This window comes from Pollachius pollachius (genome assembly GCF_949987615.1).
Source record: "Pollachius pollachius genome assembly, chromosome: 11".
NCBI classification, from domain to species: domain Eukaryota; kingdom Metazoa; phylum Chordata; class Actinopteri; order Gadiformes; family Gadidae; genus Pollachius; species Pollachius pollachius.
The window spans coordinates 8393214-8406486 of record NC_136944.1 but is presented as its reverse complement, the minus strand read 5'-3'; the positions used below and the strand labels follow the sequence as shown (position 1 = coordinate 8406486).

General features: G+C 42.8%; 1 protein-coding gene across 1 annotated transcript; it reads left to right on the top strand.

Moving 5' to 3' along the window:
* The first annotated feature begins 597 nt into the window (after positions 1–597).
* Positions 598–12021, top strand: LOC307083079 (alpha-2,8-sialyltransferase 8F-like). The gene is made up of 7 exons (XM_079746883.1): positions 598–1308; positions 1416–1490; positions 2035–2112; positions 8592–8736; positions 10260–10372; positions 10487–10579; positions 10682–12021. Exons 1-7 carry the CDS (start codon positions 1178–1180, stop codon positions 11157–11159), a joined length of 1113 nt encoding a protein of 370 aa, XP_079603009.1. The 5' UTR covers positions 598–1177; the 3' UTR covers positions 11160–12021.
* Positions 12022–13273: the final 1252 nt, after the last annotated feature.

The following is a 13273-nucleotide window of genomic DNA, read 5'->3' as shown; positions in this document are numbered from 1 at the left end:
TGACTATCTCCTTGTCTCTCTTCCCATATCTCTCTGTCTGTCTCTCTCCCTCCCAAGATCTCTGGCTCTATCTGTGTCTCTCTAACACACACACACTCGCTCTCTCTCTCTCTCTCTCTCTCTCTGTCTGTATCAATCATTCTCTGCAACTTTTTTCTGTTTCCTTTTCTCATGTTTGGTGGTTGTTGGATTATAATTTGACACTCAAGTCAAATAAAAGCTCTCAGGCAGCAGCTACTACTGGCCATGCCAATCTTAAAATGTTAATTTGAAAAACGAATTGTGTGTGCCTGTGTGTGTGAGGTAGTGGGACATTGTTCATTTCCTGCATAAACACACGCGCACACACACACACACACACACACACACACACACACTCTCTCTCTCTCTCTCTCTCTCTCTCTCTCTCTCTCTCTCACTCACTCACTCACTCACTCACTCACTCACTCACTCACTCACTCACTCACACACACACACAGTTTGGAGCAGTGCAACGCTCATGTTACTGCCCCCTTTTATTAGAGCAGAAGGAAGGGGCTTTCGGTGTGGGCGGAGGATAAATGACGGCAGGCAGCAGAAGGAGTTACAGCTTTAGCTTTGAGGCTGCTATTGAAAGTTGCGGTGACGTGAAGTAATGTGCGCCGTGTTGAGAATGAACGAGCAAGGGGAGAGGTGAATGTAGGCAAAGGAGCTGGATGACCCAACAGCAGATCATGTGGGTTACAGAAAGCATTTAAGGGAAACTACAATCGCGACTGCTGATCCTTCCTGCGCTCAAACGGAACCCAAGGTTAACGGGCAGAAAGAGTGAAAGAGAGAGAGGACAGCCTGTTGAAGGGCACAGGAGAGTTTTACTTTACCGAATAACAGAGAACAACGAAAACAAGAAGCGACAGGAAGTGAGCGACGCACAAGAAAAGGATACTTCTGAAAAGGAAACGTGTTCAAGAGAGAGCTTACACACTTAAGCCGTGGTGGAGGACAAAACTGGGACACCAAGAGGCGGAGGAGGTGGTGTTGGGTGGAAGAGGAAGTGGAGGAGAAGTCACAAAGCGAACTTTAAAGAAAAAAAGAGTGCAAGTTGGTTCTAGATATCGCAACAGTATTGTAAAATAGCGCTGAGAGGAGGCAGAGAGAGGAAGTCTTTAGGGTCATCGAGTCTCAGGCGGGGTAAGGAATGCTGTTGAAGATGCTGATGCCGTTATCCTTGAGGTGTCTGTTTTCCTTGAGGTCTCTGTTCTCCTTGAGGTCTCTGTTCTCCTTGATCACCCTTTTCATCTTTGGATTCGTGCTTACTACCCTCGTCTCGTACGTTTCCAGAAACCGGTGACACACACACACACGTGTTCCAATCTAGTGCTATATCAAGCTCTGCAAATCAAAGCTTTCCTCATGATGACTTTTTCACTCCATAGCGATAGGAAACCTGTGGGTCCTTTACGTACCCCTCCGAAAATCCCGCTCTCCAATCCACCATGTGAAGGGTGCAGGTGAGAGCCAACCTCTCATAACAGCCTCATTCGTAGCCATCAGGGCCCCCTACGTCTCTCTGCCAGATAGAAGTGTTGCATTTCACAGACCTGTGATTGAAAGGCAAGATGTATACCCAAAACAGTCAGGGAAGAGATTTCCTCATGTGTCAGTAAATGAGCTTTCAGCGGTCTAACAATCTAAATGGGCTCATACAGAGACTGGGGTAGTCAACCCTAAACGAATATTCTCACATCTCGCAATAACTCACTTATAGCTGACGGATGGCTATGCTGTTATGCTCAAATAACCTCTTACGTGTAAGCTACTGCACATGTTTTGAGATGTATGGGAATTCACAGTTAGTCCCATTGGATTCCGGATACAATTATAAATTTGTCAAACGTGCCAAATATGAGTCAATATAATTTTGGTGTCAGTGACTGTTGGAAGGATAGAGCATGTATTTTATGTGTTCATGCCTACTTCTCCTTTGGCTGAAGTCTTTATTAAATGTTGTTTTTATTGTAGTTTATTCAGATATTTGCTGTGTTTTGTTCATAGGGGATCACTTATCGAGAATGTGATGGCACGATATTCTCAGACATGGAAAAAGCAGCAAGAAAACTCTACAAAGTTCAGGTACTAAAAACGATTGTAGTTTTGTGGGTTTATGTTTGTGTACTGAAAGAAACATTTTAAAAAAGCCATAAATGTGTGATTCATGTTCGTGTAACGCAAAATACATTCACCGCCAACTTTTCTAGGAACTTTTTCTGTGTTCTACAAATATTAAAAGGAACAACCTTCTTTACATTATATCATTCATCGGATGTCCATAACGTGTAAACAATAGGTGGACAAAATCAGTGACTTGACTTTGGCAGAATCATTTTCGATGGGATAGTCCTTCATCCGTGACAGACCGACTCCTATACGCTCTGTGCCAGCCTTTAGGACGGACCCTTAAACAGGACCCACTGCTCACGGGCAGAAAGAGTGTGTTTCTTAGCATTATATCATCCGTCTGATGCCCATAATGTGTAAACAGGTTGACATAATCAGTGACTCATCTTTGGACGGAATTTGTTTTATGGCAGAGAAATGGTAAGAAATATATGCATATATTTTACTGTGTGTCAAGTTTGTTAACAGTCTGATCAGGTAGGCCTATGCCCGAGTCAGACCTACCCCCCATACATCCTGGCTGGATTTTGTCCAGTTTGTATAAGACCGTGAAATGCGAGATATGAATTCCAGTCAAAAACTTTTCCAAAATAAAGATAAATGTACAAAGTAAATGTAGTGGCTAAAGCTTCCTTGTTGTGATCAGTAAGTATCTCTAAAGATATTCAGTCACTTAACCACTCTATGACAGAAAGAAAGAGGTCTACGCAAGTTTACTGTGTTGAAACGACGGTAGAAAATCAGTGTGTTTGCTCCGTCTTTACTGAATGAAACACATGAATCAAATACACACAGTTTTACTCTCCCTTAATGCGCGAATCCCTACGTCATAACAGCGAGTGACAGTCAAATGGGTTCCTTTCAGGGTAGATCTCCATTTCTGTATATGGTTCTCAACTGTCTTGATTTTCACATCTTGACTTTCTGAAGACTGGGCTTGAGACTCGAATGTTTTCCTTGTTTCGCATAGACTTCGAAGCAGCTCCTTCAGCCTCAACATCCAGGCGACTGCCTTCTTCAGACTGTGCCAGTCGGAGTAGTGATGAGTCAACTTGAAGAGAGGGTCTGTGATTGAGTCGACAGTCTTGATGATGTTCACACTGGTCGTACGCTTCACATCAGCATCATCTTCACTTATCTCTCTTGAGAACTCCGATAGGACAGGCCAGTGAGACTCACTCTTGGCTAGGAAGTCAGGACCTTCAATCCAGTTCTGACACTTTATGAAGTGCTCTGCATTCAATCCTCTTGATGCGTGATCAGCTTGGTTAGAAGCTGTGTTGACATACTTCCATTGTGCTTACCTTGTGTTCTCTCTGATTGTCGACACTCTGTTCGCAACAAATGTTTTAAAACGAGTGCCGTCATCGTCGATGTATCGGAGGACAGTGGTGCTATCTGTCCATAACACAGACTCTTTGAGGTCCATCCGAAGCTCTCGCTTCATGAGCTTATCCATTTTCACCGCAATGGTAGCCGCAGTGAGCTTGAGGCGTGGGACTGTTACTGGTTTAAATGGCGTCACTCTGGCTTTTCCTAGAAGAAACGAGCAGTGAACTCGGCCGTGGCTGTTCTCGTTGCGGAGGTAAGTGATGACGCCGTAGCCCTTCTCGCTAGCGTCGGAGAAATGATGCAGTTGTGCTGACTTTACTGGACCAAATCCTGCACCTCCTGACAGAAAAGCTAGCGAACTAGCTCAGATTAGAAAGCCAGGCAAACCATCTGTTTGCCACATCTTCTGGAATCTCTTCATCCCAGGTAAGTTTCATTCGACAGAGACTCTGGACGATGGTCTTCGCGAGAAGAATGAACGGAGACAGGAATCCAAGGGGGTCATATACTGAGCTTATGACCGAGAGGATACCTCGCCTGGTGATGGGCACGCTTTTTTTACGTGAATAGGGAACTTGAAGGAATCTGATTTTATGCACCAGTCCACTCCAAGGGCCCTTTCCATGGGTAGTTCATCCTTGTCCAGGTCTAGATTCTTGATCTCCGTTGCTCCTCTCTGGTTCGGGAAGTGATGACAGCAATTTGCGTCTGTTACTTGACCACTTGGTCAAGCGGAAACCCTCACCCTCACACACTGCAATGAGGTCCTTGGTCAAGGTAATAGCTTTCTTCTCATCTGACGTTGAGACCAGGCAGTCATTGACGTAGAAGTGCTCTAGGACTGTAGTTACTGCTTCAGGTGATTACCTGTCTTTTCCATCCTTAAAGCATAGTTGGCGTAGCTCAGGCTCGACTTGGACCAAACAAGTGGACCACCATTTTGTACTCGCATGGAGGCTGACTCAGATCTCCCTGTGGCCACCAGAGGAATCGTAGAAGATCGGTGTCCTCATCGGAGACTCTTGCTTGATGGTACATCGCTTCAATGTCGGAGATGAGTGCGATGTGTTCGTGACGAAACCTCGTCAGGACTCCAACCAGACCATTAGTGAGGTCCTGACCCTGTAACAGTTCCTTGTTCAGTGACTTCCCTTGAAACAAAGCAGCACAATCGAAAACAACCCGCAGCTTTCCCTTTTGTGGATGGGTCACGCCGTGATGGGGGATGTACCATACTCTGCCGTCGTTGCGGTTGCGCTCGTCTTCAGGAACTTCCACTGCGTAGCCTTTGTTTAGCAGGTCCGACATGAAGGTCTTGTACTCATCGTGGAATCTGGAGTTCTTGGTGAGTTTCCTTTTCAAGTTTGATGCCCGTTGCTCGGCAACACATTTGTTGTTTGGCATCACCACATTTTTGTTCCTGAGAGGCATCCCAATGCTGTAGTGCCCATTGACTTTCTTGATTGTCTCAGTCACAGATTTCATGAACAGAACGTCCTCTCGCGACATTTCTGACTTCTCTTCGCAGGCTTGCTCCGGAAAGTCGTTATTGTATTGCTGCAGCAGCATGCTGTCCATGCCAATGACTGAGAGTCTGTTGATCGAAGCCCTTTGACTGTAGTGGCTTGACTTTTGCTGATCGTCACCTTTCTTGAAAGGGCCATTAACTACCCAACTGAGGGTCGTCTTTACCGCATAAGGCCCGTCGTCTTGGCTGTGGATTTTCTTCCATGGCTCCATTGCAGAGTGAGCGTTCACTCCGATCAGTATCTCAACATCTGCGTCGATCTGTGGTAGCTGTACTTCTTTCCGCAGATACGGCCATCTTTCCAAGTCCATCTCAACAGGAACATTGTCTTTCGTTACAGGTAGTCTGTGTGGGTGTAGATGTCTGGCAGGCTTACATACTTTTTCTCTGTCCGACCGCACACTTCTAGATCTGAAAGCACGTAGCAGGACACGGGCATCTCCTGGCCCATAGTAGGGCTGGGCGATATAGACCAAAACTCGAACTTTTTGTTCGAATGGCGATATACGATATTATAACGATATTTTGAATGATACGAATGATAGGATTTTTTGCCTCTAATAACGTCTTTGGTATCACCAAAGACGTTATTAGAGGCAAAAAATCCTTTGTTTTCCTTGACAGCGGTCAAATATACTTAGCAACGGTGAATTATCAAACATAAATTCACCGCCGGAAGTTGTGAAGAGCCCATGCAAGTTCCATCCAGGGCCGATGCTATCGGGGGCAACACCCTTCACTTTAACTGGCAGTGGGTCTGCTATTAGGTCGGAATATGGTCGGAATGAAGCGGCCACCGATTCTTGATAGGCTGGGTACTTTATTCTTACACACAATCAGACTTGTTCATTACTTCACTAAACTGACACACACGCTACCGCTCGCTCTCCTCGCTCGTACACTGATGTCACACACACACTGCCAGTGATATGCGTGCGATACTTTCTCGCGCTCACGAGACACATTAAAAAAATTTTTTTACCCCATGTCCCTTTACGGGTTCCGTACTCTCTACCACCATGTGTTTATTCAAAGTTTGTTGTGATGCGTAACGTGGGTGGGAGAACACTGCGTACATGTAAGGGGCGGTATTGAGCAGCTGAACATGGCTTGTAGGCTCAGAGAGCAGCAGTCGGCCTTATAAAATAGCGCTCACAAGGCAACATCAAAATAATATATAATATACCGGTATGGCGATATTGTCTCAACTACATATATCTTTCAAAAATATCGGTATAAATTTTACTACCGGTATATCGCCCAGTCCTAGCCCATAGTACGGAGGAGCAATTGAGTCTTCTTACCATGGACACTAAGCCGTCTCATCAACCTTTCAGAGCAAAACTTAGCGGAACTTCCTGAGTCCATGAACGCATACGTTTCTATTGTTGTGTTGCTCCCCTTGGATTTGATGCACACGATAGACAGGATACAGTCATTGCCTCTGGCCCCGGTGACTGCCGTGACTTCCCTCTTGGCTGACGCATCTTCTTGTGGAGTTCAGTGTATGCCGGTAGAGCTTTGACCTTTCTCAGGCTTGGCGTTCTTTTGGTCGGTGTTCTTGCCACTTTTGCTGTGAAGCAGGCTTGGGTGTTTCTTGCTGCAGATTTCACATGTGGCTCTCTTTTTACTGTCTTTTCCCATGTGCCCTTGGGTCAGCCACCCGAAACAAAGTCCTTTACCTTTAACCCATTTGTACCGGCTGCTGCGCGGCGCAACATTGTATCTAGTAGATACAATGTTGCGCCGCGCAGCAGCCGGTACAAATGGGTTAAGGGACTCGACTCTCTCTTTGTTTGGCAGACTTTTTATTTTGTATCATGTGCTCAGGTTGTGTCTTTTGTTGCAGTATAGGCATGGCTCTTGAAACGCGTTGCTTGTCTGCTTGTTCTTTCTAAGTTCTGAGGCATCCCCTTCATCTGACCTAACACTTGTGGCACAACCAGTAGTTCTTCTCGGTCCGCCTCACTTGGCAAATCTAATGCTTGCTCTTTTCTTTCGCTTCGGAGGACTCTTTGACATCACCGAACAGTGGGTCTGAAACTATCTTAGCTTGTCTGTTGATGTACGTCACGAGCTCAGAGAACTATGCTCTTCTTCTTTCCCTTTCTTGTATGTCGAAAGCTATAACTCTCCATCTTTCACAAAGTCTGAAGGGCAACTTTGACACGACGATCCGAAGGTTGCTCGGGCTGTTCATCTCCTCGAGGTAGTCCGTGTCCTTCATGACATTGTTACATTTGGTGAGATAGATGGAGAAGCTGTTAAGTGACTTGGCATCTTCTGCTTTGATTTGAGGCCATTTGACAGCCTTGTGCTTCATTGTAGCCTCGTTGTGCGCTCATGTGTTGGCAACTTCTCACAAGTTCTCTTGGTTCACCGCTGGTGAATTGCTCTAGATAGTACAAGCGGTCTTCATCGTTGTCTGTACGACTGTGGATGATGTGCTCAAAGGCCTTCAGGAATGGCAGGAACTCGAAAGCATCGCCACTGAATTCAGGGACTTCTCGTTGAAGTAGGTTGGCTAGTCTCTGTTGTGTGACTAACATCTCTGTGATATCCCTCTGGTTCAGTATCACTTCACCGACTTCAACTTGCTTTCCATCGGAACTTGTACTTGTGTTATTGTTGTTTTCCTTCTTTACTTTAACATAAGACGTGTGTCTAGTTGGCCTGTGAGAAGCACTGTTGTCTTAGATAACTCTAAAACTGCTTGTCAATATTGGTTTGACATCTGGAGCATGATGTTCGATGGTTGCTGCTGTAGGCATTTTCTTGTCGAGGTAGGAATTCATCCTGTCGTCATCCATGTTATCTGTGTTATCATATTCTTCACGAACTAGCAGCTTTGCTGTGGACTCTGCAATTTCAACGTTTAGCTCCTCCATTTGAGTCTTCAACTGAATCTTCTTGACTTTCAGCTGTGCTTCCAGTTGAGTCTTGCTTCTATTATCCACTGCTCCAGTTTGGTCAAAAAGTTCTCATACAATGTAAGATTTGGCTCACTCCAATACTGCTGGTCAGCTTTCCTTTCATCATCTGATAACAGCATACTAACTCCATAATTCACTTCAGTAAATTTTGAGTAATCACTAAGATGATCCTTTTCTACTAAAAGTGAATTGAGTTTTTCTATTTCCTCTTTTTTGGATACAAGGCGTGCTAATACACGTTTCCTGAGATTCATTTTGTCATCAAGTTTCTTTTCTAGGGCCTTTGTGTTCAACTTGATATTTCTTTTAATATCTAGCTCGACATTGCCTTCCATTTTGGTTTCATCCAAATCCGACATTTCAATTGGCTGTTAACAGAGTGAGCTCTGTCCGGCCGCTCCGGACAGAGCGGCCCTCTGCGCACCTAAAATACTTGAAGAGAACATGAGGATATCTGCAGTTAGTTCTGTAGACGTTTGACATCAATTGATTTAATTGAGTGAAATGGGAATAACAAATATGTAAAATTCTATCTGTCCAGCTTGGCAGCAGTTGACACCCTTTTTTGTGTGTACATTTGAATGGATGTTCTACTGTATACGGTGAAGCTCAATTATGTTTGTTGGTTTTCAACTCCTCAGAGATCTGCTTAGAAGCACATGCCATGGTTTTACCAAGGCCGTCGTCTCACAAGATAATACCCCGGTGGGAGCCCAGATTGTGTACGATGGCGAGAAGAGAAAACCATTGACAGTGACATCAGCCTTTTTCCACACCTTTGCAAAGGTAAGTACTTATGGTGTTTGTTGTTTATTTATACTGATTGTCTCTATATCCCTGAATACTTTAAGTGAAGACTTTTATAGCAAGTCATGTATTCATGTCATTAAAGGAAGTGTCATTCATCTTGACCTATTGCCTCACTTTGTGTCAGTGCGACACCTGGGTATATGGAAGAATCAAATCCTTCAATGCATAAGGCTTTATAGCATTTTATATATACCATTATATAAGAGATATCCCTTCTAAACAAACCCAATGGATCCCCATGAAATGGATATGTCCATTAGGTAGGCTCATTTACCCCATGGATGTTTAATCCTTTGTAAATGTGAACTTCTAAGATTATTTGTTCATTGTTGTAATGGTATAAAGCAGGGGTTTTCAAAGTATGAGGGAGTGAGCCCCCCTTAGAGAACAAATTTCGGCTGAGCCCCCCCCCCCCCGGAAATTTATTTTCTAAATTCCTGTGTTGTACCACTGGTATAAAGAGTTACATTTTTAGAGGAAACCCTAATGAATCCACATGAAACGGGTGTGTTCATCGTTCCCCATGTAAGATTCACCAAAGTCCATAGCATCTATGTTTAAGAATGAGAGCATTTTATTTTTATTACCTTAGGTGGAAATCGTTTGCGTCTGCCAGGGATTTGGTCTAATTGTTTCTCTCACACACAGGGTATTCGTACATTTTCTGGCATGGCAAAATACAGTCCATACAAGGGCTTCCTAGATTACGCATGGAATTCTATCAAAACTTCATTGAACTTTAACTTAACGACCCCTGCATGAGGCCTGGGCCGGAGGAACGCCTTCCTCACTTTCTGAGCTTAACCCGTCAGGACTTCATACATGCCTCCGGTAATGGGGGAGCCTGTGTTTGTTTTCTGGTTTGTCCAATAGAACAATCAGGATAGACTCCCCGCCTAGTTTCGGCATTGTTTCCAAGGCAAGAACATACAGTAGTGAGCTCTCTCTAAGACTGTTGCGCTGTGCTTGTTGGAATCTCCAATGGCGAGTTATAACATTTCTATGTTGGTCACCAGTGGGTTGGCTTGTTGCCAACCCTAGGTGTTACTTTCCTGGACATTATTTGTACGGGGAACCCAGAGTTGAACTGGGGACCTCTTGAGCTGCCGTGAAATGCTGTACTACTGAGCTACTAAGCCAAAAGATTGACTAATTATTTCAGAATCTAAACCCTTTAGTATATTTTCTAGGATGTCAATTTCTCTGCTGCTAAGCTATAGCCACATATATTTTCTGCCCTCGTTTCTCCCTGTTTCAATTTCACAGCAAGAATTCTCATTGCTTTCACGATCTTTCTTTTCTGTCATATCTCTTTTAAATTGTCCTTAAAGACCTATAGGTTAAAAATGCTAACTTTCATTTAGTTACTTCATCAAAATAGCTTTGAAAAGGAACAAACACGTTTATTGATGTGACCTAATGCCAAAATGGAGTCTTTACATTAAATCCATGACTTATATTTAAACTCTGTTGTTATTGTAACGTCTGTTTCTGAGTAGATGAATCCATTCTCAAACAAAACCTGGGATACCTGCTCTGTGGTTGGCAATGGAGGGATTTTGTCCAACAGCACCTGTGGAGAGATGATAGATTCAGCCCAGTTCGTCATCAGGTAGGAACTCCCGGACTACCTCCTTCCACATTGTGAAGTTGTTATTGTACTGATCCCTCAGAATGCAAAATGTTAATGCTGCATTATGGGAGTGTGGACTTTCTTCCGGTGCAGGTGTAACCTACCTCCTGTGGAGAACAGCCACCTCCAGGATGTAGGCAAAAAGACTAACCTTGTGACGGCAAATCCAAGCATCTTGCTTGAGAAGTAATGGCTACTGCATTGTGTACCACAAATATGACTTTTACCAAGTGAGGGCTTATATATTTCATTTATTTCTCTAACAACCAACCCTCTGCTCACCCTCAGATTTAGGGGTCTACAGGAGCGCAGACGTCCCTTCATGGAGAGCATGCGTTGCTACAATGACTCTCTGATGCTCCTTCCGGCGTTCTCATACTCCCGCAACACTGCAGTGTCCCTGCGTGCGCTCTACACCATCCAGGACTTTGAGAGCCCAATCAGGCCGGTGTTCCTCAACCCAGAGTACGTTCGGAACCTGCACAGCTTCTGGCGCTCCAAGGGCCTCCGGAGCATGCGTCTGAGCTCTGGCTTGATGGTGGCCAGCCTGGCGCTGGAACTTTGCACCAATGTACACCTGTATGGGTTCTGGCCCTTTGACCAACACCCGCTATTACACCAACCACTCAACAACCACTACTATGACAACAGAAAGAGTAAGAAGAAGGTTCATGCAATGCCTGCCGAGTTTGACTATTTGTTGAGGTTACATGAGCAGGGTGTTCTCAAAATACACCTGGGGGAGTGTCGGCCGTCCATCCGGTAGGCAGCCCTGCAACTGAATACACTGGATCATGTTCTTGTCTTTAGCTGATGTTTTGACTCTGTTATTCTCAAAGATTGCAATATGTGTGGTGACAACAGTGAGGCATGATGTTTAATTTTATTTATTTATTCTGTATCGATGCAAAGCCACAACAAATATATAATCCGATAAACTTGGAATGCAATGCACTGAACATGCACTGTTTGCACTGATGAAATTATACAAAAATAGTTTTTTTCTTTTGACATTATGCATAGTTTTTAAACTATATATATATATATATATATATTAATTTGACTTCTTGGATGGAGATTGTTTAGATTTGGTAAATAGGAAGCCCTTTTAGTGCCTTATGTAAACAATGTATTTTTCTTTTAACTGAACTGATTTTGACTATATCAAAAATATTGATTTTGTCAATCACATGAGTAGAAAAATATAAAATTAAATACATAGGTGTTCAAAACACAAATATATGTTTATGTTAAACATGCAGTTTGATTTCCTGTATGAAAGGACACATTTTTCCCTACGAAATTCTGAAAAAGAAAATATATATTTTCTGAACTGAAGGTAATGCTAAATAACAGATGCAAATTAAATGGAACCAGCCAAGGCCAACATAGACTGAAAGATTCACTCATCAATTTTCACAATGTTCCCACGTTAAAATGTTTGCGATGATCAATATTCCCCACAAATGATAGCCACTGATGCCTTTGTAACAAGAAACAAAGCAAAATGTGTGAAATAAAATATCTAAGCCAATGTGTCTGATATATATATATATATATATATATATATATATATATATATATAGTATATAATTTTAATCAGTGAGATATTCATGGAGAATATATTTTGTATCTATGACATTGAATTTTATTGTTGCACAGTTTTTTTTGTGAGTCTCGAAACAGATTTTTATAATGGTACTTACTGAAGTCATGTACTTACTGAGATCAATAAGAATTACAAATGATGTTTAACATTTTTTCATTGAAGACTTTTGGAGCCAATGTTGACATTGTGTCAATGAATGTGAACTAGATTTTCTAAGACATTGGTGATAAAATATACAAAGCTGATGAGTACATTGCTTGTTTTATTCCGCAAATGGTCATAAGCAAAATATTATAAAATCAATTTTATTTAATTTTATAATTTTATTATAAAATATTATTTAGCATTTTGCCTGAAGTCTTAGCAACAGCCAGTATCTACCGCTGGGTGTCAGTGTTTCCAAGCTTAACAGCAGACTACTTTTTGCTGAACCTATTCTGCTACATTCAGTGTCAAACAGCACATAATTTACTACATCAATAAGTTGTATTATTAATTGCTATTGTTTGTTTAATTTCCATGTGCTGGTACACCTTCCTCCACTCCATTGATAGCAAATTATATATCCTCAGTGAACGTCAGTGAACACTAGATAATGTCAGTGAACACTAGATAAGATTAGATTAAACTTTATTGTCATTGTGCAGAGTATTACAGAGACAGTGAAATGCAGGTAGTGTCTGACCTAAATGAGGACAAAACCGAGATAATTGTATTTGGTGCTCAAAACTGAAAGGCTTAAAGTAACCCAACACCTTCACTCTCTGGCCCTGAAAACCTCAATGAAAGCCAGAAATCTAGGGGTTATCATGGATTCAGATTTACATTTCGACAGTCACATCAAATCAGTTACAAAATCTGCATCACCTTAAAAATGTAGCAAGACTTAGAGGGCTCATGTCCACTGAAGACTTACAAAAACGTATGCATGCCTTTATCAATAGCAATCTTGATTACTGCAACGGTCTCCTTAAAGACCTCCCAAAAAAATACTCTAAGGAAACTTCAGCTTGTTCAGAATGCTGCTGCTCAATGGCGGTTCTACACGGTGGCCAGTGCTCCTGTAGACATGTCCCTGCCCCCCTCCGTTCTGCCCAAATAAAACAATTATAATTTTAATGATTTTACGGAACTAATGCAACGCATCGTTCTACACAGGTAAATTAGAGCGGCGCACCCAAACAACGTGCTGCTGCTGCTCGCTCGGTAAATGAGAGCTCAGTGACTTCTCTTGGAGAAAGGAGCCACGGTTTCTCTTGTTGCAAGAGTCG